This window comes from Sinocyclocheilus anshuiensis, unplaced genomic scaffold (assembly GCF_001515605.1).
Source record: "Sinocyclocheilus anshuiensis isolate Anshui unplaced genomic scaffold, SAMN03320099.WGS_v1.1 scaffold1845, whole genome shotgun sequence".
Lineage (NCBI taxonomy): Eukaryota > Metazoa > Chordata > Actinopteri > Cypriniformes > Cyprinidae > Sinocyclocheilus > Sinocyclocheilus anshuiensis.
The window spans coordinates 235,015-260,641 of NW_015540953.1; the positions used below are offsets into that span (position 1 = coordinate 235,015).

The 25,627-nt window shown below is 40.2% G+C and overlaps 1 protein-coding gene across 3 annotated transcripts in view; it reads left to right on the forward strand.

Annotated features, from left to right (window-relative positions):
* Positions 1-2,112: 2,112 nt before the first annotated feature.
* Positions 2,113-25,627, forward strand: part of LOC107689976 (rho guanine nucleotide exchange factor 40-like) — a 61,320-nt gene continuing 37,805 nt past the window's right edge. For all 3 annotated transcript variants that reach the window (XM_016488191.1, XM_016488190.1, XM_016488192.1), the window contains exons 1-6: positions 2,113-2,275; positions 14,280-14,477; positions 16,691-20,039; positions 23,792-23,968; positions 24,050-24,173; positions 24,807-24,900. In XM_016488191.1, the coding sequence (XP_016343677.1) occupies positions 2,273-2,275; positions 14,280-14,477; positions 16,691-20,039; positions 23,792-23,968; positions 24,050-24,173; positions 24,807-24,900 (3,945 nt within the window). In that variant the 5' untranslated portion in view covers positions 2,113-2,272. The remainder of the gene's footprint in view (positions 2,276-14,279; positions 14,478-16,690; positions 20,040-23,791; positions 23,969-24,049; positions 24,174-24,806; positions 24,901-25,627) is intronic.

The following is a 25,627-nucleotide window of genomic DNA, read 5'->3' on the forward strand; positions in this document are numbered from 1 at the left end:
TTCTCCTCCCACTAAAGCTCTGTGTCCATTCACTCTGTCAGCAGGGAGCCAGTCTCTGGGTGTATGTAGCTTTCTCACTGAAAAGCCAGATTACAGTATTTCCAACTGTGTTTTGTCAACAGTCCTGTGCAGTAAATTAAATTTGACTGAATGATGTAATTTGGTAAACATTTAATTTTAAAAGTGCTGTTCCAATTTATAATATCACATAAAGTCAGTTAAGGTTACTTAAATGAGTCAGTGAGTTCAGTTGGATGTATTATATTAATATTATTTATATACTATTACAGTCAAACCAAAACTTATTCAGACAGCTTCAACATTTCTCACATTATATCACAGTTTATTTGCTATAGTTTAGAAAATGGTAATAAAATATGACAAGAGCTCAGAGTTAAACTGTGTCAGAACAAATTCATCTTGATAATGTCAGATAACTTTGATAGAAAAGTATGTAATGGATTACAATCAACCAAAAATATTCAGCTGTTAAATTTAAGTACACAATTAGATAATACCAATTTAGGTCAACCAACTACCAAGCAATACTTAATTTTGTTCAGTCTGTGATGAAAAAAGGATGCATTAGCAATTAAAGAAAAACACATAAGCAAAACATGGTCAGGTGAAAGTGTCTGAATATTTTTTGATCCCAAATTTTACTGGTAGTCCACTGTATGAAGAATTTTTGGGTATAATATGTCACAGTTCACTTTATTTTGCTATCCTCACTTACATTTATAAATTATAGTTTCCTGCACCCACTAGTAAAAAAATATCAAATAGTATCTGGTGTCTGAATAATTTTTGGTTTGACTGTATATTATATATATTAAAGGGGTCATATGATGTGATTTCAAGTTTTCCTTTATCTTTGGTGTGTTACAAGTAGGCCTGTCGCAATAATCAATATATCGACTTATCGCGCAATATATGTACATGACCTCAATAATTTTTGGTGACGCAATATATCGCCCATTATATTTACTCAAAAATTAATGTCACCATGTTTTGTACATTCCACTTGCGCATGTGTCTTTTGCAGCTTCTCGTACATAACGTGGTGTAGACATAGAGGTGTTAGTTCAAATTTTAAAAATGCTTCTACAAAAAAAGTTTATGCCTCGTTTATAATGGGTTTTAATGTTTTTGTCTCGTCGCGCCGAGACACAGCATCACAGTATGGTAAGAAGCATAACATTTCCGTCACACGCTATTTGGCCAATCACAACGCACTGGATAGCTGGCCAATCAGAGCACACCTGGAAAATAATGTGTTTTTTGAATCGTAAACCACATAAACACATTTCATTACACCAAATACACATAATACAAATAATGTTCTTTTTTAGCAACGTCATATGACCCCTTTAATATTTTGAATTAGCTTTTATATTCATATTTTCACTTGTAATTTTAAAAGTTTTACACTTTTCATGTGCTTTTGTCATTTGTATTAGTTGTCTTTTTTTGTCTATTTAGCTTTCTTTTTTTTTTTCAATGTTAATTAATTCAGTACTTAAAAACAGTAAACTTATTTCCATTAGTTGTCAAGGCAGCATTCATTTTTTATTAAGGTTTTTTTTTAGTTTATTTCAGTTACTGGAAAGTTTTAACAGTTTTAGGTAACATTACCAACACTGGTTGGATGGTTTTAGCTGATCAGAATTTGATGTGCGATTGTGTGAAAACATAATTTCAATGGGATACTTTACCCAAAAATGGAAATTAGTGATTTACTCACCCTCATGGCTTTTCAAACCTGTATGACTTTTTCATCTGTGAAGCATTAAAGAAGATATTTTGAAGAAAGTTTTGGTGCCCAATAAATATATATTTTTGAGTAAACTATGCCTTAAAAATACTTTCTTTTGATTGTAATACGCTGCATATTTAATATGTAGTTTGCATATTCAGGTTGACACTATTTTTCCCTTGTGTCTGCTTTGCTCCAGCAGCTAATATAGAGTGTGATTGGGAGGGTCTTTGAGTGTGGGTGTGGTCAGAAGAGTGACAGACAGACGGGCAGGCAGTGTGAGAGGGGAGGGGCAGGGAGTGAGTGGGCGGTCTCTACCTCGTGAGCTGCTGCAGTGTGTGGGGAGTGTGTCAGTGTGTCGGAGACCTGCAGTTTGGAAGGGTTAGTGAGCAGCACACACACAAACTTGCCCACTCAGCACACATGCACGCACACACAGACTCAACCGTGGTACGGGACGCTGCCGGACTCGCTGGAAAATGAATCTAATGAAGGGAAGGACAATCAGCCTACAGCATGGTGAGTACAGACAAATCTGGAGTTTAGAGGTGCTAATGGCTTTACTTTACGGGGGTTGAGATGGGGGAGGGATGGGGGAGGGGTGGGAGACGGGGTACTGTTGCTGTTTTTACTGACTTTTACTGTGCTGCTGCTGATTGACTGTGTCAACAGTGTGAGAATACACTTTAGCTATAGGGGAACGTCTTTGTGGTGATGCAGTGTGCTGGTTATCCGTGTTATACGTGAATAGGACCTTTAGTCAGTGTGTGTTTTTAATGAATAAGTGCTCAGAGTGTGTGTTGGTGGTCTGTACTGTCCTTGACGCAGGTAAAGCAGCCGAGGGGAGTGAAACTGTGGATTCAGCATGAATACACTCCACTGAGAGCTGACTGCGTGCTGCTGTTTTTCTGTAGGTTTCATAGAGCCGGTTTGACTGTGTCTGTGTGTGACCTCTCTTCATGACTATCGGTGTCTTCCAAATGTGTGTGTGTGTGTGTGTGTGTGTGTGTGTGTGTGCTCAGGCCTGTCACGCCAGCTGCTCTCTGCATTACACTCGTCTCCTTTACATCTCAGCAAGCCTATAAAGAGGTCAACCATGCAGAGAGGAAGGAAAGTGTGTGTACAACACTCTTGGCCTTTCATTCTCTTTTAAATGTGACTGCTGCCCTGAAGGTGAAGAAAGAAGGCGATATGTTTTATCTGAAACCATATTTTCTTAATCATCATCGAGTTTGAAAACACTGATATGTGTGGACTCAATTTAGCCTCATGTGTTTGGGTTTGCCGGGTTGATATTGAAAATGAGCCCAGAAGGAAAGAACGGGGGGGCGGAAAGAGGGGCAAAATTAAGTGTTTGGAGTAGACGTACATTGTTATTAGTACACTCATGTGCTCATTCTTCACTCCAAGCCACAATTACGCTCCGAACAGGTTGTGCTGTGCTACATCTGCTGATTGAACCACAAACATTCGTTGTTCTTACGTTTTACGAGGAACTTCCTCTGACCTGGAGTGTATCGTCTCCAAGAGCGCTGCTGGGCTTTGTCCTGTGAGCAATCGGTCTGTCCTTGTAATTGAGTGAGCCGGGTACAATTTACAAAGTCAGTCTAAACATCCAATCCCCCCAAAAACCGGCCAAGCTGCATATGGTTCAGTTTTTCAGGAAACACTGCAGCTCTGGCTCAGTGATCTGTAGCTCACAATAGCTGTAGAGGTAACTGGAAACAAATGCGTTTAAAAGCAAAATAGCCTCCCGCTCATTCATTCAAGCCCACCACTGCTTGTCAAGATGTCGGAGGCTTAAATTAGGTCCATTTATTGTGTCCTTTTTTGTGTCTCTGGGCGACTTGGCGGCGAGGCGATTCAATTCCACCCATCTTGCTGTAGAGACATTTGTCCAAGGGTCACTGGGTTATCTAGTAGTTGTGTATGAAGAGCAGGTTAACTCAGATGCTTCAGAGAGGTCTGAGGTTTGTCTGTATCTGTTGTCAGGTAGAGGGCTGTTCTTGAGTCTGCTCTGATGTGTTAAACTTTAACCCTTCAGAGTAACACCGCATGCTTCTAAGATCATGACTCTTGACTGAAGAATTTCACCACTCTGTTCTTCAGGAGGCTTCATGAGAAAGGCAGCTGCAGGGTTTTTATAACTAGGGGGTCTCAACAGTAATACTAAACACCTTGTCTATGATATTTCATGTGTAGGCATCTGTTTGTAAATGTGAGGCTACATTTTGCTAGTGGGCAGGTTTGTCTGATATGTGTGTCTGAGAGTATACTTACCTTTAGGGCAGCCTGAAGAAGTCAAATAAATATGACAATACACGCCTTTTGGAACACACACACACACACACACATACATTCCACTACTATTCAAATGTTTGGGGTTGGCATTAATTTTTTTTATATATAAAACATTTAGGCCCACCACGGTTGCATTTATATGATCGAAAATACAGTAAAATATGTAATATTGTGAATTATTACTATAATTCAAAACAACAGTCATTCAGTAGTCATTACTCCAGTCTTCAGTGTCACATGGGCCTTCAGAAATCATTCTAATACGCTGATTTGTTGCTCAAGAAACATTTATTGTGATTATCAATACTTTATTTACTTAATTTTTTGGAAAAGATAATAACACTTCTTTAGGAATACTTCAGAAGAACAACATTTAGGCTATTATAAATCTTTTGTAACATTATAAATGTCTTTACTGTAAATTTTGATCAGTGTAATGTGTTCTTGCTTAATGAAATAAAAATAATAAAAAAATCTTACAGACACCAAACTTTGATTTGTGTGTATGTGTGTGAGAGAAAGAGTGATAACAGAAAGGCTGATCTCATGGCTGCTCTTCATATTGCTGAGGTAGAGGAATGCTCACGATGCTTCTCCTGATCAGACCTGTTCAATACAGAGTATAAAACATGATCACAGCACTCTCTTTCTCGCTCTTGCTCCTTTCTGTTCCTTTCTGTCTGTTATTCTAGATATGGACAGAAAACCACTGTTCCCATCATTCCCACTACTAAAAAAAACAAAATGTCATGTTAGTTCAGCACTCAGATTGTGACATTTGGTTATAGTCAGGTCCATACCAAACCCTGCTAATGTTTGGCTGGATAGTCCTCAATACTGCAAATGCTATTTGGTGGAACAGGTCACATGGGGATTATGGTCTGCTTGGACTAACCAATTAACTTTCATATGTGCTTTACAGGTTCTAAAATTTGATCCTGCAAGACCACATGTTTGTTATGCAGCTAGCACTCTCCATAGACCAGATCTTCAGATCATCCAGCACGTTTAGGATAGTCGGCTTGGTTTTAAATAGTTTTTAGTGTGAATGTTAACAGATGTCTGAGTAAAAGGGAAGCATTTTTAAATGTCATTGTGATATAATGGGATTCAGGCAGAGTTCAGGGTCCAGGGATGTTGACTAAATACCTTTAGGGTTAATTTTGTCCTACATGCCTGTAAATCACAGTGCACTGGTCATCTTTGGGACAACCGTTACATACAGACACAACTCAAGACATGTGGAGTAGCGAGAGAGTACTATTCAATGCTAAGGGATTTTACTGTTTCCTCCTGTGTGCACTAGCAACCAAACTGTAATGTATGGGATCAAGATTTGACTTGTTTCTTTTGAGGCATTGATGCTAATCATAAGTAATTTTCATGCCATTTCATTACCTCACACGCTAAAGTTACAATCTGAGCACAGACTGTCTTCATCCTTTAGTAAATTGTCATCATGTTAGCTGCGTAGATATAGTCTCACTATAAGTAGTCAGACCATAATGTGAAAAACACGACTGATGTTCCACCTGTATGCATTTTCTAATTCTCTGCAATAAAATAGAGTTTTTTCTCCATACAGTGAAAGTCAATGGGGTTGACTGACAGTAAGGAGAATATAGTATGGGCAAAACAGTTGTTGTTGTTTTTCAACAGAAGTTATACAGGTTTGAGATTTTTTTTTTTTTGTGAACTATCACTTTATAATACATCTTTTTAATATAAATAAATCAGGCTTTCAAAAGAGTTGACAAAGCAGATAACAGATCTCTCAAACTGAATATAACCGCATGAATCAGTGTACTGTTATGGATCTTGTTTGGGTGGCTCTTGCTGCTTCAAGAATGCTGTCACACCCTTTGGGTCTCTCTTCTTTAACATGGTAATCCCAACACACTAGGCAGGAAAGAAAACCATTCTGTGTGGACCATTTCAGGAGGAAATGAATGGTTCATTTGTAGAGGAAAGGACGAAAAGGAGGACCATAAATATAAACATGTGCGCACATTTCAGTGACAACATGTAAACACTCATGTTTAGGTGAATTCCCACTGTACTTTTCACCCCGAGACCTATTTTAGCAGAAGCCAGAAGAGTTGTGTCCATAATCACTGTGATAACACTGAAAAAAATCTGTCAGACCGCAAGTTCAAACTGAAACTTGCTCATATTATTCACACTCACCTGTTAGCTTGCACAGAAATTTGTTAAATATAATTGCCCCTAGAAGCACACATCTAGGTTCGCTTGAAGTCTAAATTTATAGGATGTATAAAGGGTAACTGAATATCCTAGAATGGCTGTACTATGTTGTCATGTGATCTTCTAAATTGTGTTTATCTTCACAGTTGGTGCCCATTGCTTGTGCCAAAGTCAAACATTGGGACCCCCCCCCCCCCCAAAAAATTTTTGTCAAGCCCCAGACAGTGTCGCCACACAATCCAGCTCTCAGCCAATGGAGTCTTGCTTCACAATAGAAGAGACGAGGACTCAATCCATCAGTGGCAGAGGGCCAAAAGTCAACGTTTTTTGTGTTTAGCTCATGAATAGGCTTTGAGCTCAATGCAGCCGCTCTGAAGTTGTACACCGTTCTGGAGATTAACCCCAAAGACCCAAGGACTCTGGATTTTGAGTTGTGTATTTGACTGATTATGTGCCAGTGAGTTTAGATGGAGTCCCATCTACAGGTTTGGATTTCAGGGATAGACTGATTAAAATTAGATGGGGTTTATTTTGAGGAGACACTTTAAGCTAAGAAGCTAAGCTGTTACAGGGCCGGCCTTTCATTCATACGAACATGTATAGTTTAGTAACTGCCACTCAGCCATGTTTTTATCCTAAAGTCCCTCTGTTGTATTGCCTACTCATTGGATTTAAGCAGTGTCAATTTTGTATACCAAGGTTCTTCAAAGAACACCGTAGTATTGCCATAGTAAATGTCCTTAAAACATGTTATCACCCCGAAGTACTGTGCAGTAGCATACTGATTTCTTCAAAATTCTCAGTGTTGTAGAATATAGTTAACCATCCCATCCTAACCTGTTGGATCAAGTTTTGTGATTTGACTGCAAAATTGGGCAAGATTGTCAGATGATCAGTTCTCCTGTTTTTATTAACTGCTGGATGTGTTAGCAAGGTAAGACAAACAGAAACACACACACACATCAATTGGTCATACTCCACAAAGCCATAAAGAATGACTGTGGGCCCCAAATGGTGCTAATGATGCACATTTGATTGTTTTGAGTAGACAGCTGTATATGGATGGAGCCTCTTAAGAGTCTTGGCTTCAGGCACACTGTTTACAGCTTGACGCCAGCGCAGTGGCAGTGTGAATCAGAGTGCTGGCCTGACGCCTCTGGGTCAGCATGTGGGCCGTCTGAAGACTGCCACTCTTCAAGCATTCAGAGAACTCTGATTTGATACTCTACACTGCTGTTTTTCAATACTTCTATATCTGTTCTCAAGCAGTTTTCCCGTTCTGATTTGACCATGTCCTGACCAGATGTAACTTTTTGTCGATTACTTGGTTTGTTTCTGCAGAAATGTGCTGAGTAGCTCCACCCACAGCAAACCATCATTGGTCCAGCATCATACGACTTTATATAATAAACATTAGATCTGTTCTGATTGGCACAGCATTTAATTTTTCATTTGGACCAGCAAATTTCTTGTCACTGGGAACTTACCACAGTAAATGATTGTAAAAAAACATGCACATGGGGAGGGTTTGTTGATCTCTTTGAGGGCTGTTTGAACAGTTATGACTTGTGTGAGCATCAGGTTTGATTCCTTGTGGAATGTTAGACAGCTCTCATTTTCTGCCTCACTCACCCCAGGAATGTGATGAGCTCGGTTTTAGCACGGCACCATTTTTTCTCTGATTTTTTGTAACTTCTTTAGTGTTTCATAACTCAAATTTAAAGTCGTAATTCACTCAAAAAATAACACTCAAAGTTGTTCAGACCACAGACTTTTGTGTTCCATGTAAGAAAGCCAGTCATACAGCAACATGTTAGTATCTATCGCTTTAATGCAGATCTTTTATAAACAAGCAGTAGTTTCATGCCAGAATCTTAACCCTGTCTACACAATCATAAATGAAATGTTGCTGACGGCTAGAGTTGAACATAGTTCCATATTTAGGCCTGCTCTCTAAAATCCTTTCCTGTTCTCTTAAGCAAAATTGTCTCTCTGGGGATCCGTTTTATTGGAAAAATGTCTAACTAGGTACCATTTCTGTAGTAAGCCAGTTGATAGATATTTCCTGATGTGTTTTTCTTGCAGTGAGCTATATTTGAGCACTGGAAGGTGTTCCAGGTAGATCTGACCTCATCAGTGATCTGTGAGTGAGTTCAGCAGCATTGGACAGTCATTTGATGTGGTGACTGGGAGGTGTCGTAGGGCAACAGCTGCTTCACCTCTTCAGGAAGTCAGTAGATGCTAGCTAAATGTTCCCTTGTCCGGAACCTTATTCTTATCAGCCTGCTGATAACAGAGTAGAAAAATGTCTATATTGGGGGTTGGGAGGAGAGAAAGAGAGAGGTTTATACTTCGCTTTTGTGTTCATAATTCCCCAATGACGTACCACCATCACATTGTGCCCTGCCAAAGTTTCCACCCTCTAAACCTCTGTGCCACCCTCATGCACAATAGCCTGGTCACCTGATCAGCTGGGACAGGACAAACACTGGAAATATTTGTTCTTTCTTTTTGGTACCTCACATCTCTTTCTCTCTCTGTCCCTCTTTTCTCTTTCACTGTGTTGCTCTAATGGACAGCTGGTTCATTCTGTCACTTGTGCTGGGGTGAAAGGTCAGGTCCCCAGTGCTTTGCCCTGCCATACGTTGTCTCTCAGAGTCGGTGTGTGTGTTTTAGTGTGTACACATAGTTGACCATGTCTCTTATTACCTTGCACATCTGTTAGAGCTCAGCTGCAGTTTGACACAAATGCACTTGAAAGAACAAGGTCGCTTTTATCCAACTCATTCAAATTGGCCGACATTTTTAATGGATTATATTATCTCTCTAGTTACATTATTCCATCTTGTCCTTCTTCGTCAGATGGCAGTTTTTAAGAACAAGTCTGAACATCTCACATTCCTATCATCTATCCAACCACTACGCTATGCAGTACCTCATTATTGTACACAAGCACAGTATGTAGGTTTAAATGCACTTTTAAAAAGTTTAATTGCAATCCTTCAAATATTCAGTTACACATTTTTTCCTATACTTGAATAGACGGAAGAAGGCTAGATTGTGTTCCACATCACTACTTTTCAAACATTTTTGTGCTTTCATTTCCTTAAAATGTTGTTCTGTAAGGCTTAAACAGTCAAAAGAGGGATTCACTGTTCCCTCGGGACAGATGCAATTGATTTGATTATTCACCAGTAAGAGTGTGACCCATAGAGATGCTTTAAGTAATCTAATATTGTGCAGCCAAAGGCCAAGCTGCCGTCTTAAAAGGGGACAGTCTTGATTTAACAAAGCTGTATGCGTGCACTCTCATGTCTTGATTATCATTAGTGAAAAGAGCCCATGCCATAAATAACACTCCTCCTAATAACATCCCTAGACACAGACAGCCACCATTAGATGGTTTGTCACATTCTGGGAAATGGTTCAATTCAGCATGTATGCCAAGATTTGATACTGTCCTAACCATTTCTTATTATTGTCAAAGTTGACAATAGTTGTGCTGCTTAATGTTCTTATGGAAACGGTGATACTTTTTGTCAGGAATCGTTAATTAATAGAAAGTTAAAAAATGTAATGCATCATTGCTGAATAAAAATATTGATTTAAAAAAAGTCGTACTGACCCCAAACTATTCCACTGAATTAAGACCGTTTTGTCCCAGAATCACTGCAGAAAATGCTAAAAGACTTTCTGTCAGATTCTCAGTGTAATGAAGAACAAGTCCAACCACAAACACTCGGAAAACCACAGAATATCTGCCTGACAAAGTGTGGTACAGCGCACTCACACAAGCTTATGAGGCACAGTGTTTATCCTGTAGGCATGACTACGGTGCTCTGCAGAATGATACCATTGTAGACCCAAATCTCACCAACTTGTCTCACTAATTAATGCCTGAGAGAAAAGACCAAGACGAGGGATAAAAAGGGGAGAGGAATGAGCGGCTTGTGTGGCCATTCAGATCTGGAGAAAATTAAACCGTCTGCTGCAGACTAACAGTAAATCCCTCTCCTCTCTCAGAATGGGCCCTTCTTAGGGTCTCCCATTCAGCTCACAGAGGAAAAGCCTAAGCTGCTGTTTCTTACCTTTAAAAGGTAAAATGGGGAAGGAATGTGGAATATTTGACTTTCTCTTGGAAATGTTTGCTTTTACACAGTTTGAGACAGGAAGTCTGCATTGATTCCCCTTCCTTCCTTAGTCAACACACTACAGGCAATGTCAGACTCATAAATGAGCATTAGTCATGACGAGTACATGAACACAGCCTCCTCTAATCAACATCTTTCTGTCAGGCCGTGCCACTGTTCGCATGAGTTTAACTAGAGTGACAGCTCTTGAAAAAAATGATATTGCGATTGCTCACGATGTTGGGTGGTGTGTGTTACTGTTCGGGTTTAAATGGGGATCTTAATGATGTTATACCTTATTCAGCAGAGAGAGGCTGCAGGGTTTTGTGGGCCTCGAGAGCTTTTCCCCAAGCTCCAGACCCTGCTTTTTGATTGATGACTTCTTGGCACCTCGGTCGGAACTGTTTGAGAGGAAAAGCCCTCTGTGTCTTGCTTTTGAAGACTGTCCCGCTGCCAAACTGTAAAAAAAAACAAAAAAAGACTTCCACTGATCTCAAATTCTTAAATAACAATGAACATAATAAGTTTAGAACTCCTTGGTTTTTCAGAACTCCTGGTTTCTTCCCATTAAAATAATATTTTTTTCTTAGTGTGAAGAACATTTTAATAATCTATAGAACGTTTTGTGCAAAAAAACTGAAATGTTGATGCCAATAAAGAATCTTTATATATAAGAGTTTAGCTGAATCTGAACATACATCAAAAACCAATGAAGATCCCTCAACCTGGAATTCATTTACTCTTGAAGAGGGCTGTTAGAATGTATTCTGTACAAGAAGTGGCTCATATATCTGAAATGACTGATGTTGATGAAGAACATTCAGGCATGCGGATGATGTTTAGACCTGGTAAACCTCAGTTGAACTTTCACTTCAAACAACACAGATTCTGGAATTTAGATTTGTGTAATGTAAAATGAGTTGGTCAAATGGAATTTGTCCTTCTAATGAATCTAATGCATCAATGCCACAGTATTTAAGAATGTTTTCAGAGCTGGAGAAACCTGACTAGATAGACCAATGTGTGTTCTTATAGCTCCAGATATGGATCAGTGTATGAAACCAGCATAAAACACTTGTGCAGATTTGAGCTTCGAGATGAGAGTCAAAGAATGATCACACTTTCATCCTCTTTGTGTTATTTCAGATGGTTGAAATGTGTGTGGGGGATCTCAGTTCCCAGGCTGACTGAGTTACAGCACTGATAACAGTATGGCACAGCACGGTCGTTGTAAATGAAGACATTTACTTGGCTATATAAATGGGGACGTACCACAGAGCAGTGATTCTCAACCATTTTGGCTTCCAGGCATTGTCCAGGACAAAATCGAAGGTCCTATTGTCTGAGATGATATGTTCCTCTGGTACTTCTGTTGCAATAAAACAAAAACAAAAATATATGAGGGCTTTTCATTGATGTACATCTTTATTTTTAGTCTTCTTTAAATATAATTTTCATTTAAGATATTTGTCACGGCGCGGTTAGGAAAACACAATGTAAACGGGTTTGGGTCCAAATGCAGGTTTTTATTAAACGCAGGGAAAAACAAAGTAAACCCCCAAAACGGAAACACAAACAGATATAAGAATCTGAAAACAGGCTCAGAACACAAACAGGGATATGACACAAAATCGGCAACTTAGTGCTTGCATCAGTCCAGGTAACAACAATTACAACCAGTAGTACAACTACACACAATCATTAATAATCCGCCCAGAGTGGCGTGGGGAAGGCGCATAAATAGCCCTCAGGATGGGCCACAGCTGTGTGTGAGTGAGTGTGTGCACAGGTGTGTGGAGTCAAGGTGACGGAGTTCAGGATGGGCAACAGCTGTGTGTGTGTGTGTGAGTGTGTGCACAGGTGTGTGGAGTCAAGGTAACGGAAAAGGAGTCCGGGAGGATGGGAGATGGCGACCTCTGGTGGTGAGAGGGAGAACACCAGACGCCAGACCCTGACAATATTGTCACTTAAAACAATTTGAATATTATTATATTATTAAAGACTTATGAAGGCTTATTCTTATTATTAGCCCACTCCTGGAAGTTTGACAAAGGCCCTCCTGGTTGTTTGAGAGCAACTGCCATAGACTTTTATTGTTTTTATATGCTAATTATGCAAACTGTAGACAAACCCTAACAGAAGCAGCAGTTAGATTGTAAGATGTGGTGCTTCTACTAACCAGCTTTTGACTTTAGTCATAAAGTGTAGTCACATGACATCTTTAATCTCTCATCTTCTGTTTAATGCTAGTAGAATTACAATATTTACCCACAGTGCACCTGTGTGTCTGCTTAGCTCACAGCTGTGTCATGTTGTTTTTCAGTTTGTTCATTCCCACGTTCTTTATCTTTCTTACTCTCAACATAAACATCTTCACATTTACTCTGGTTTTGCTATGGTTCCCTTATCTTGTATCGGTACAGTCTTACCCCAGATTACTATCTACACATGTGTGCACATATAGGTGATCACACAGAGAGGGGGTCTCTAAAGTGGTGCCTGAATGTCTCATCCATCTCTCCTGCCTGACATGCCTCAGTCACTGGATATGCTAGACTGTACTTTTGAGCTTTAGTAACCCCAGTAGTTTTGTGAGGCCCTAAGTGGTACTGTAAGTAATGCATCATGAGGATGTTAGTTGCGTAGAGTTTCTTTCAGGGCAGTTGTGTGGTTTGGGTGGCATTCAGTCAGTAAGATCAATGAGTTTATTGATAATCTACTGGAAATGAGTAATTAAGGAAATAATTCAATAACACAGTTATGTGTTATAAAGAGAACAATAGATGTAGTTGAGATGGGCCCACATGGTGAGAGTTATAAATGTCTTTACTGTCACTTAATTCATTGTCTCTTAATTACCTTTTCTTCAATGTAACATTGTGGATTGTGAAATATTCCAGTTAATAATACCCAGTGAGAATCCAATGCATAACATACGACCACACTGAGATTTCAGGTGAATTTACCTGCATGCTAGCCTGGCGAGTACTGACATGATTGTTGGTTGAGATGATGGTGGGAGACTGATGAGATACAATTATAGTATTTGCAGTGAACGTAATCTTTATTTACAAAGAAACACTCCAACATTGATTACGTTGAGTCCGCTTCATTTATTCAAGAAAGCCAGTGATGTATGTTTGTGTTGCAGATGTAATATGACATGCAGTACAAAAGTTGTATGGGCTGTACAGACATTTTTTACCATCTCCTTGCATGATTAATGCTTGCATTTATGCTGATATTGATTAATCAGCTGTCAGTCGATACGCTCAATTAATTTAATTTTTAATGGACATTAACCAGTCACTGACTAAACTACAAGCTCAACAACAAAATTGTGAATGACAGAGAAGAAGATCATGCTTATGAGCAAAGAGCAAATAGACACAGTAAAGTTAGACTAGAGGCCTATTTCTTAAAATTCAGCTGTTATTTTTAGCAGCGTATTGGTTGCTCCCTGCACTGGCTTCAAGAGTCAGGTTTCACCACCAGTTGCTGTTCTTCTCTAAACTTCTCAGATGGGAAGGCTTATGATGGAGACCACCAGGGACACTGATCAGCTGCTTTCAGGACACGTGTGGACATGGTAGAAGAAAAGCTTGGTCTAGGTTTTGACAGACAAGGCCAGGCTTGGGTGATTCACTTCCTGAGAGTGTGTCTATCTGTGTGCCTGTGTTGGACTTAATACCATCTTACTAGTTTGATGGGCAGTACATGGCATTTCATAGGATGTAGGATGATCCATAGCCTAACTGAGGTCATCTTGAATTCTCACTGTTCGTATTAGAAACAAAAAATGTTGTTGTGTTTATGTCAATACTGTTGAGATATAGTTGTAAAGAATGTTTTTTTCTTCCTCTGATTATTTGTATGTTTCTCTACAGGACTCTGAATCTCTGGACAACTGCATTCAGAGCACGCTCTCCGCTCTCTACCCTCCATTTGAAGCCACTGCAGCCACCGTGCTATGCCAGGTGTTAGACGTGGTTGAGACGAAATACCGTGGAGACGGACTACGCTACATCATTGACTTCCTGGTGCCCGCTAAACACATCCTACAGAGCATTCAACAGGATGCATGCGTGAGTATCAAAGTTCTCTGTTTATTTATTTATTTGTTCATTTATTCATTATTATTTCTTATATATGTTATGTTTTTATTATATCAGAAATAAAAAGTGAAGAAATTAATAAATCTAAACTAATGCAAACCCCAAATTTAGCCTGATAAAATTCATAGACATGCATTCACTTGTATTCAACAGGATACATGTGTGACACATTTCCCTTTCATTCTTTTCAATTCTCTTACTCATTGCTTAACTCATTTTGTCATTTATCTTAGTGTAACATTTACAACCTTATTGTGTTCATGATTTCTCTTTCGGCCTCTGGTTGTGTTTTGTCATGTCCTATTCTGTCTGTCATGTTTTGTTAGCTGAGCCCCCACTCATCATTAGTCATCATGAGGGTGTACCCAGAACACAGACATGTGCATGTTAAAACAAAAGGCACGGCAAGCCTGTTGGCCTGAATGTTTGTGCTAGTGCTTCTTGTTTTGGTTATTGGAGAAGAAGCCCCCAGAAGTCCTATCAACGCTGCAGAGCGCTGGGATCTTTCCCAGCCAGATCAGTACAGATACACACACTCACATGCTCTACACAGCTGTCTACACACACATGTTCTTTACACTCGACTTCAGCTGCTGGTCCCTCAGTTACAGTTTTCTTTGTGGTGCCCCCATATGCTACACGCATAGCATACTTGATTCCAAGTGACAAGGAGAGGACAGGAAATGATGGATAGATGGTGATCTGGAAATAACAAAAGCCGGGCTTCATTTTCTTCTGCATTTGTTTGGAAAAAAGGGAAAATTAAAGTAAAAAAAAGAAAAGAAATACCCATCATCCCTACTCTGCGCACTCACTCTAAGGAATATCTGTGATGTTTCATGAGTTGAAAGCCAGTGCCAGGGCACAGCTTGAATGGTTCCAGTGTGCACCTGAAAAAAGACCCTTTAATAGGACCCCTACCGTTTTATTTATACCCCCTTTTATGGTCTCAGTTTTTGTAGTTTGTGTTTGCATGTGTGTGTGTGTCAATGTGCATTTATGCTCTCGTGAACCCTGTGGGAACAGTGGCTGCTCGCTGCACCTGGGGTCAGTGGAGTATCTCCAGGTATCTTCCTCCATGGTGGGGGCTGCAGCTTCAAGGTGAATGAGGATATAATAATGGGAAACAGAAGCTTAAAATGAGAGGTCTGTGAATAAAAAGCCCTTTCACCCCCTTACCTTCGGCACAAGGACACCCAACCCTCCTTCCTCCCTTGCCCTGCTCTGCCTTTCAAAGGAAACGGGTCATTTTCAGCCTACCGTAGTCAACTTAAGCAGAATATTAATTTCATCGCCGAGATATCCGAAAGCACGTTTGCATCAAGTTACACAGAGGGGGTCAGTATTACAGTCTGTGACATGACTGTCAAGGCATATAGGAAGAAACCCACTGAATTATGCAGTTGTTTCGGGACTCCAAGGCTATTTCTAATTCTTTAGTGTCCCAGTACACTTCTGTTGTAGTAAACTTTGCAAGCAGAATTCATTCAAATGAATGAAATAGGGTACAGAGTGAGTACAGGGCTCTCTCTCTCTCTGAAATTGAGTTACAATAAAGGGGCTTATTGTGCAAACTGTCTCACTGAATCATCTAGAAGCATCCAGATTCAGCAAGAAAGAATCTCTCAAAATCCCTGTCCACTTTAAGGCCCTGTGATCTTATCTTTATTATTCCCTGTGCTGCGTTAATAAAATGCCATGGTATATGTCGTGGTAAATGTGGCAGAATGTTGCATTAATTATATTGCATAGGCCTATATTCTACTTTTTGCAAAACATATTTTTCCTTAAAATCCCCATTGAGCAAGCCAAAGTCAACTGTGGCAATTGGTTGTTACCAGTAGTTTCCCATGAGAGACAAGCCTGTTATCATATATCACTTTGTTCACTTAGAATGGGAAACATAGAAAACATAAATAGCCACCATGTCTTATCTTCATGTTTTAAAGGCCTGAAAAATATATGTGCCAAATATAATAGTTTAGCTGGGTGACCCATTGACAGAACCCTGCCTCTAACTCTGCTTTGCTAGATTTTTGATTTTTTATGTATATTAAAATTTGGAATGTATTTTTTAAGATAACTGAAATGTGTCCAGCAAGTCTTTCTATGTAATTTATCAACAGTTAAATTAACAATTATTGATGGCCTTACTGATTATTCCCTCTCTCTTTTCTCTGCAGTTCCCATACTGTGGTTTCCTGTTTCGTCATGAGGGCTGGCCGCTCTGTGTCCATGAGAAGGTCATAATTCAGCTCTCATCTTTGGACTGGCGTGTGTTACGGCCCAGCGACTTCTACTTACAGGTGACGCCATCGCCCAAAAGCCCCCCACGCATCACGGTGAAGTGTCTGGCAGCTAGCAGGCAGCATGTGGAGGAGCTGGACGTGCCAGAGCTAGCATACACCTCTCTATTCACCATGGATTGGCTGGACTCCATCAACCGGGAGAGGAGTGTGGTCAGAAAAGCCGCTCTGGAACACTGTCTTTTATCAGCGGATAATGATATTTTTAGGGTACCGTGGGAGGATATTGTTCACCCGGAGTTTATCAGCAGACCCCCCAAAGTTACAGAAGAAGCTGAAAGTAGAGGGGTGGCCAAGGAAGTTGCCAACAGAGAGGAAAGGGACTTGGACGTAGATCAGGAAGACAACCCTGAGGACATACAATGTAGGATTTTTATTGACACTTCCACGGACCAATCGGGGGAGATGGGTTGTCAGAGCAAGGGGGTTAAGCTCCTCCCTGCTCTCAGTGAGATCAGTAAAGATAGCAGTGGACAGAGCTCTAGCAGCACGGCAGAGGATTCGGAGGGAGAGTATGTGGAGCTAGCTGATATCTCCTTACCACGCTTTTCCCCACAGAAGGGCTCTCTCACTCAAGCCATTAGCATGAACTACAGAAATCTACATAAACCACAGACTGCGGCTTCTACTCAGCCTAAAGCCAAACCAGAGCAGAGTCTTTTGAAGAATGGCGCATGCTCACAGAGCATGGTGTGCGCCATGCTGATTGAGGAAAACCTGAGTGATACCTACCAGCCTGTGATTTTAACCCCCACTGCTCCTGCAGAGGCAGAGCGTCAACTACAGCAGGTGGATGGGTCTGAGCACACCTGTGCTGCAGGTACAGCCTCCTGTGACAATGTGTCTGAGCATGAGTCTGAGAGAGAGTTTGTGTCTCAAAACTCTGACTGTGATACTACTCCACTTTCTGATACGTCAACACGTAACATATCACAAACAGACTGTGAACCAGTCAACACATCACAACTAGACAACAATCAAGTCAGCACATTACAACCAGACATTAAACCAGTCAACACATCACAACTAGACAGCAATCTAGTCAGCTCATTACAACCAGACAGTAAACCAGTCAACACGTCACAACTAGTCAACGAGCCAGTGAAGACACCACAATCAGATGTTAAACCAGTAAGCACATCTCAGCAAGACAACGAACTAGTCAGCACATCAGAACTTGACAGCAAACCAGTCGGCACAGCACAACTAGTCATTGAGCCAGTCAGGACATCACAGCCAGACGTTAATCCTGAAAACACATCTCATCTAGACAACCATCTAGTAAGCACATCACAACTAGATAATGAGCCAGTCAAGACATCGCATCCAGACGTTGAACCAGTAAGCATAGGTCAGCTAGACAACAGTCTAGCTAGCACATCACAATCAGACAGCATGTCACAGCTAGTCAATGAGCTAGTCAAGACTTCACAACCAGACGCTGAACCAGTAAGCATATCTCAACCAGACCTTAAACCACTAAACATTACTCAACTTGACAGCAAACTAGTCAACACTTCACAACCAGACAGTAATCCAGTCAGCACATCACAGCTAGTCAGTGAGACAGTCAAGACGTCACAACCAGACCATAAACTAGTAAGCATATCTCAACTAGACAGCAAACTAGTTAGCACATCTGAACTAGACAACAAAAAAGAAAGTTTATCTCAACTAGACAGCAAGCCAGTTAACACATTAGAACTAGACAATGAGCCAATCGAGACATCACAAACGGACGTTAAACCAGTGAGCACATCTCAATTAGACAACAAACTAGTCAGCACATCACAACCAGAGAGCAAACCAGTCAACACATCACAATTAGACATCGAGCCAATCAAGACATCACACCCAGACATCAAACCAGTCAGCACATCTCAGCTAGACAACAGTCTAGTCAGCACATCACAACCAGATAACCAACTATTCCACACATCACAACTAGAATGTGAACTAGTTAGTATATCTTTACCAGAAAGCAAACCACTCATTGCATCACATCTGTACAGCATGCCACTAAGTACATCACAAACAGACAGCAAAACAGTTCACGTGGAGCAACAAGACAGCGAAGTAACTAGTATATCACAACCAGAGAATGAAATGTTATCTGGTACTTTAGAGAGGGAAAACTCTGAACAAGTTTCTCCGGCTAAAATTGAACTGGTTGTGTTTGATCCTGCTGCAGAAGCAGAAGTCGTATCTGAATCTGAGCAGGTCCGAGGTGATCATGGCCTGGAAGGCTGTTGTGATTTGCAGAATTGTAAAGTGTTGGTTTCTGAGCCTCTAACTGTCAGCATACACAAACAGACTGAGCAAACAGAGCACAGCCCATGTCAGATACACAAACACATCCAAACACCACCTGAGCAAGTGCATGATCTTTCTGCCACAAAAGAAGACCATCAAGCATTTAGTAACAGTAGCCATGACAAGAATGAATCTGATGGTGATTATAGTTTGAGTGCAGAGGAAGAAAGTGGGCCTGTTTCGACTGCTCCGCAAAGCAAACAGGTAGCTTTTGCCTCTGTCACCATGGTGCCTGAGGAGGATCTGGTTACGCTCATTTCACAGGGTCAGGTGAGGACAGAGTCCCACGAGGACAGAAACAACGAGACTGAGGTGAAACTCCAGACAAAAGAAGCACATGCAGAAAGAGAAGTAGCGGGAAATTTATCTTGTAAGGAGGAAGAAACGGTAGAAAAGAAAAGCATTGGAGTGACAGAAAGCCAGACAGAGAATGATATAGTAGCAGTTTGTAAGGCAGAGGAAGTTGAGACTGCTCAAACAGGTCTGGTAGATGCCACACCCAAGTCTGATTCCAACGTTCAAGTTCAGGAGGAGGGCAGCTCCTCTGTAGGAACAGATGAGAAGAAACAAACCGATGTTGAAGAGAAAGGGGTGGAGGAAGAGGAGACCGAGGGCATTACTGTGAGTGAGCAAGAGGCCATAGTGACCAGCTATTCTGAAAATAGAGTCCAGTCAGCATGCAATCAAGTCCTTGATCCAGATGCAGATGTTCCCAACACAAATGGACACATGCACACTCAGGACACACCTACCACCAAAGGAGAAGGGCAAAATACAAAGGAGGAGGAGGAGAGAAAGGGGGAAAATGAGGAGAGGCAAGAGGATGAGGTTACTTCCTCTGTGAATGGCTCTCCAGGAGGGCATCAGCAACAAGCAGACATGGAGACCCGTTACCATCAGCAGGAAGAGCAAGGTAGAGTCATCTTTACCCAAGTCCATCCCGCTCACCTTTACTTTATCCACATGCTTTTTTCTCCTCCCACTCTTTTCCCTCCATTTCCTCTTTTACCTCCATTCCTGTTTCTTCATCTTAACAGGTGCATCTAAGCTTGCATCTGCTTCAGATGCATCTAAAGACTTCCTCTGCTGATGAAGAAAGACCTGCTTCTCTTCCTTCTCTTTTTATTTATCCACTCCATTCATAACCTGCTTTCACAGCTTTATCTTCTTCCTCACATTTTATCAGTATATTTTAATGTTGATCATTATAATCCCCACTTTTATTCACTTTTAGCTCATTTAATGGTGTTTCACGCATGAATTGTGTTTGAATTCCCAAAGCGTCTCTGTGGTTTGCAGCAGTTGTTCACTATGAGTCATTTTTTTTCATCATTCATCCATTGTCGTGTCCACCTAGTATATTTACTCTAGATTAGCAGACTAGCTTCGGCGTTTCGACATTCAGGCCTCTGACAAGTTAGAAATGGCTCTCAAATGGCCCGTGCTATGGCCTGATAGAGCTCCTTTTCTCTTTAGGCTGAAAGAAAAGCGTGGGAGTCTCTGGTTTTACTTAGACTGGGCGCTTTACAAGGACTGGCTTCGTAGCAGGTCATATTCCGGCCTCTAGACAGTTTGTTTTCAAATTTAGACACACATTAATTCCACTGAACACCATCCAAGATAGACGCCGTTTCACATCTGAACTGCTAAAGGAAACAGCTGAAGAGAAGCCTGGGTCATGTGCAGGATTTCTGCTTTGTGTACTTTAGTAACCCAATCCTGATTTTGTTTAGATTAAGCTATTTTTAGACATTTGTTGAGCAGAGTGTTTTTGTGTGATCAGGAGCTGCTTTTGCATTTTATCTGCTTTTTATGATGCCCCTTTCACAAATAGCAAGTTTGTTCCCACGACTTATTCTTTTGTTCCTCATTTTAAAGGTCCCCTGAAATGTTTAGAAACACGCAGTGTTACTCTATGTGTTGACGTCATTTTAACTGAAACATGAAGACAGGGCGGGACATATCAAGCAGCCCCGCCCCTTTTTATTTGATTGGACAGAAAGTTTGATGAGAAGCTGAAGTACCATGTAATGTCAAAAAAAATCGTTGAGCCGTTTTGGCGGAAGTGACGAACTGCAAGCTTTGAATGCTTATATCTTCTAAATGCGAATTTTGTCACTGTTTTGGAGCACACTGCCTTATAGATAACCTTAAGACTAACATATTGATACTAACACCCAAAAAACTTTAATTTTGATTTCATGGGGACTTTAAGTAAAGCAAGGCTATGTTGTACTAATTAGTTCCCACAATATATTAAAGTGTATTATTTAAGTAGTACAACAAATTAACAAGTTGTGGGAGTGAATTCTTAATACATGGCCACATCATTATTTTTTCTCCAGTATGTCATGTCCAGGGCACCATAGCTCCTCCACATTGCGAGTTTCTGCACAGGTTGCTGTAAGTGTCCCACCTCCTCTTCCTCTTCATCCAGAGGATTTGGTTGCCAGGATGTGCTCACCTGGCTCAGGTGTGTTACAAGTGTGAAGAAAGATATATGAGATGAGGTGAGGTGGGTGGGCCTGAACACAATCCCTGCTGTGGGACCTCTGAAACTGCAGGGGGTAAGCGGAGGGGGATGTTTAAGTGTGTGTGTTTGAGGGTTATAGATGGAGTGTTTAAATAATGGAGAACGGGTGGGGGTTACACTGCTCTGAAGACAAGAACAGCAGAAAGAAGAAATGATGGTGTGTTTGTTGTGGTAGTTTGACTATGATAGATCTGATTCTTTCTCTCTTAGTGGGTGGTTCACAAACCCTAAACATTTTTTCAGTTTTAGTACAGCGGTGTGTCTATACACACAAAGAAGAAAGCTTATCTACTATTTTTTCATTTATTCTTTTCATCGTGCATCAATTTTTCAGAGGATTTCAGGTGTTATTTCTTTTAATCCACTGTTTCAAGTGAATAGGATTCACTAGAAATTGAAAAGTTAACTTTTAATATTCAGTGTCAGCAGTTTGCTGTGAATTTAGCTTGTGTATTTTTAGTTCTGAAAGGAAAATTATCTTTGGACAATGCTTCTCTAAGATCTATAAAACCTCTTGAAAAGCACTACAGACTTTAATGAGAATCCAGTCTGTAAAAGAGAGTGCTGATGAGCTGGGCAGATGGAACATGCGCACACACACACACACACGCACACACATACGTTTACAAACTGACTAAAGAACTAGATAGCATGAATAATATCCATAAAACTTCCCAAAGTGAGCAATGTTTGATTTGTGACTTCTTGTCCAGACCATGCATTAACTGATGTGTGATCTTTACAACAGACACATGTCCACACATTCATTGGGCAGCATGTAATTGCAGTCATTCTATTACAATAAAAAAATAATGAATGTGTCTGCCGTATGGAAATATATTCAGTATAAATAGCATCTTTTAGAGTTGTCCCTATTCAGTGTCCATAGCCACATCAGAAAGAAAAGAAAATCAGATAGAAAGGAAAAGAAATGCACGAAGAATAAAGGCTGAGGACATGGCCCATGGCCAGACTGAACTCCAGACAGTGGTGAGAGAGTGTGAAGCCAAGACCCTCTCTGCTCTGCCCTGTCTAGGGCAGCACTTAGCTCCTCAGGGGCCTCATACGCTCGACTTCCTCAATGTGAGCATTCTTTGGCGAGGAGGATGTTGGGTAGACAAGGAGACAAAGAGAAAGTGGGGGTAAAAAGTGGATTTTTTTTTCTTATTTGTCAAATTTATTGTAGCTTTTACTTAACTGAAGAAGTACATTCCATTATGTTTAGATTTCCTTCCTCAGAAGCTCACTTCAGCTGTTCCAGCTCAAATCCCTTCTGAAATATAGCAATCTCAGCCAGATTATGCTTCAGAGCAATTTATACTTGTTTTCCTTGTCCTTGTGCAAGCTGTTTTACGACTCCTGGAATTCCCAGGACTCCATCTCATCTGTTTTTGATCTCAGTATCTATTTTCTGCACAGCAGCAGCAGTGCGTGGCAGTGTAGCGAAGCAAAACTTTAGTTTTATGACTGTCAGAAGCTGATTTCTATTTATCTCTGAGCCCTATCGTGCTGTCAGGTATATGGGGCAGAAATCCAAGCCGCCCTATGGGTCGATGCACAGGATGATACCTGGAATGCTTAAAATAAGCTAGTATGTTTGTGTTTGTGTGATTTGAAGGCTGAGTTGCATGATAGTACAGATTGGGCAAATGCTCACACTCCATTCAACCGTCTCTGCATTGCTCTTTGTTAATAGAGGATTAGAGAATGTGGGTCTACTAGCTTTGTAAAGAGATCTGTCATGTGAAAAGACCTCAGTGTTTTCAGAGTCTGAATAGCTTTGTGTTTCATGTCCCAGAGATTTAGCTTTTTTTTTTTTAAGTTTACAGCCAAATATAGTTACAGTCAGCCATTTATAAGCTGTGCTGTATATCTTCAGTCTCAGTTAAATCCATTTTTGTTACTGAGCAATCAAACATTGCAGTAAAGACTAACTCACATTGATCAAATCAATATATCTGTAGGCTTACTAAAGACTTGATGTATTATTGTCTACAATGATAAAACAGATAGTAGATTCTTGACTATAGTCAACATTTTAAACTGACTTGCGAAGGGTTTCTGTGTTTACATTTTAAGTGTGTTTTTTGTGTTGAAATTACCTTTTTTTTTTTTTTTTATTAATATTCCAGCATCCAGTCAGGAAGTAGACAGCATTGTTTCCCACCTGTCTGCTAAAACCCAAAGTGAAGACCCCTCAGCAGTTCCTCCACCACTGCCTCCCATCTCCCAGAAGACCCAGCCTGTCCAGAGTGAGGCTTATGACATCAATCCTGATGTCCTGAGCTCTGGAGTGCTCTGCCTGCCGGGTGAGGATCTTCTTTTAATGCTGTTAATGTGGTCCTTCCATCAATTTGATCCAAAGGCTCATCTTTTGAAATACATTTTAGGAACAAGAGATAAATCAGGCCATGCCCTTGTGACAGTGACAATGAGAAACACTATCTGGTTGAATCCGAACTGCAATAGTGGAGAGCTGATGCGGATCATGGTCTACTTCTTCAGTACACTCAGGTAAACTACATTTCTACTACAAATCAAGGCGCACACTGCCATTCAAAAGTTTGTAGTACAGTAAAAACAATAATGTTGTGAAATATTACAGCAGAATTACTTTTCTAATTGTCATTTTTCTAATAGTAAAATGTAATTTATTTTTGTGATGGCATAGCTGAATCGTCATCAGCAGCCATTGCTCTAGTCTTCTGTGTCACATTATACTTTATTCTAATATGCTAATTTGGTGCTCAAGAAACATTTCTTATTATTATCAATTTTGAAAACTCCTTAATGTTTTTGTGGAGCTCATGATACATTTTTAGGATTCTTTGATGAATAGAAATGTCAAAAGAGCAGCATTTATTTGAAATAGAAATCTTTTGCTGGCATAAAAATACTTATTTTTTACTGGCACTTTTGATCAACCTAATGCATCCTTATTGAATAAAAAAAAAAATAATAAAATCTTACTGACCCCAGACTTTTAGTCTCACATCAGTAATGTAGGTGTTTTCTCTGCAATGTATTAGACAACGTACTTTCTACTTTTATCAACCTGTGCAGTTTTTGTATTTAGAGTAACACAATTGTATGTGTGATTTATTTACCCATTCTTCATAAAACATGTGACCTTAATTTGTCACACAGGAAGGAAGTTAGTGCTTTGGGACTGACTGTCCTGGTGGATGCCCGCAGGTGTTCTCCTGTCCCCGCCCTCTTTAAATCCTTCAACATCCTCCAGGTAAAAACACCCTGACAGTATGATTTGTGATAATGCACACATATACAGTCTACCATTCGTTCATGACCTCCAGAGAATCCTAAACACAGAGAACTGTCACATACCGTTCACATCCTCAAGGCGTTTCTTTTCACATACTTGCTTCAAAACAAAATGGAATGCAAACATGCCTTGAATCCTGATATTTAACTTCAACCAGACATCTGCTACTCAGGAATTCAGAAGACAGCTTACTAAACTAAAGCAAAGATTTGAGAAACGTTTCCATCGACAGAATCAGTCATTTTTGGCTAAAAAAGGCAAATAAAAACAGCACATCATAAATATTAACTGTGATTTACCAGCTGTGGAAATAAATTGTTGCATTTAGAAACAATTACACAATAGGACATACTCGCACGAGAGTAAGAGAGAGAGGGAGGTGGGTTTGGTTTTCCTTTCCTCATCTGGGATTGCTTATTTTACAGAATACATCAATTTATGGCATGAAGAGCCTGGATTCTTGCTTGTCAGTAGTTGGTTAACTTAGATATAATCTCTGCTTAAATAAAGGCTAATCTTTTACAAGTGTAGCCTGGCCAGGGTGGCAGTAGAGAACACAAACATCATATCCTGTCAGATTTCATTATATACATTTAGTTTGAGTGTTTATGAACAGTGGATGGCTTATCTCATCTGAGTGGCCTTTAGACTGTAAAAAATATTTACATGAGGGATGTGAAGAAAC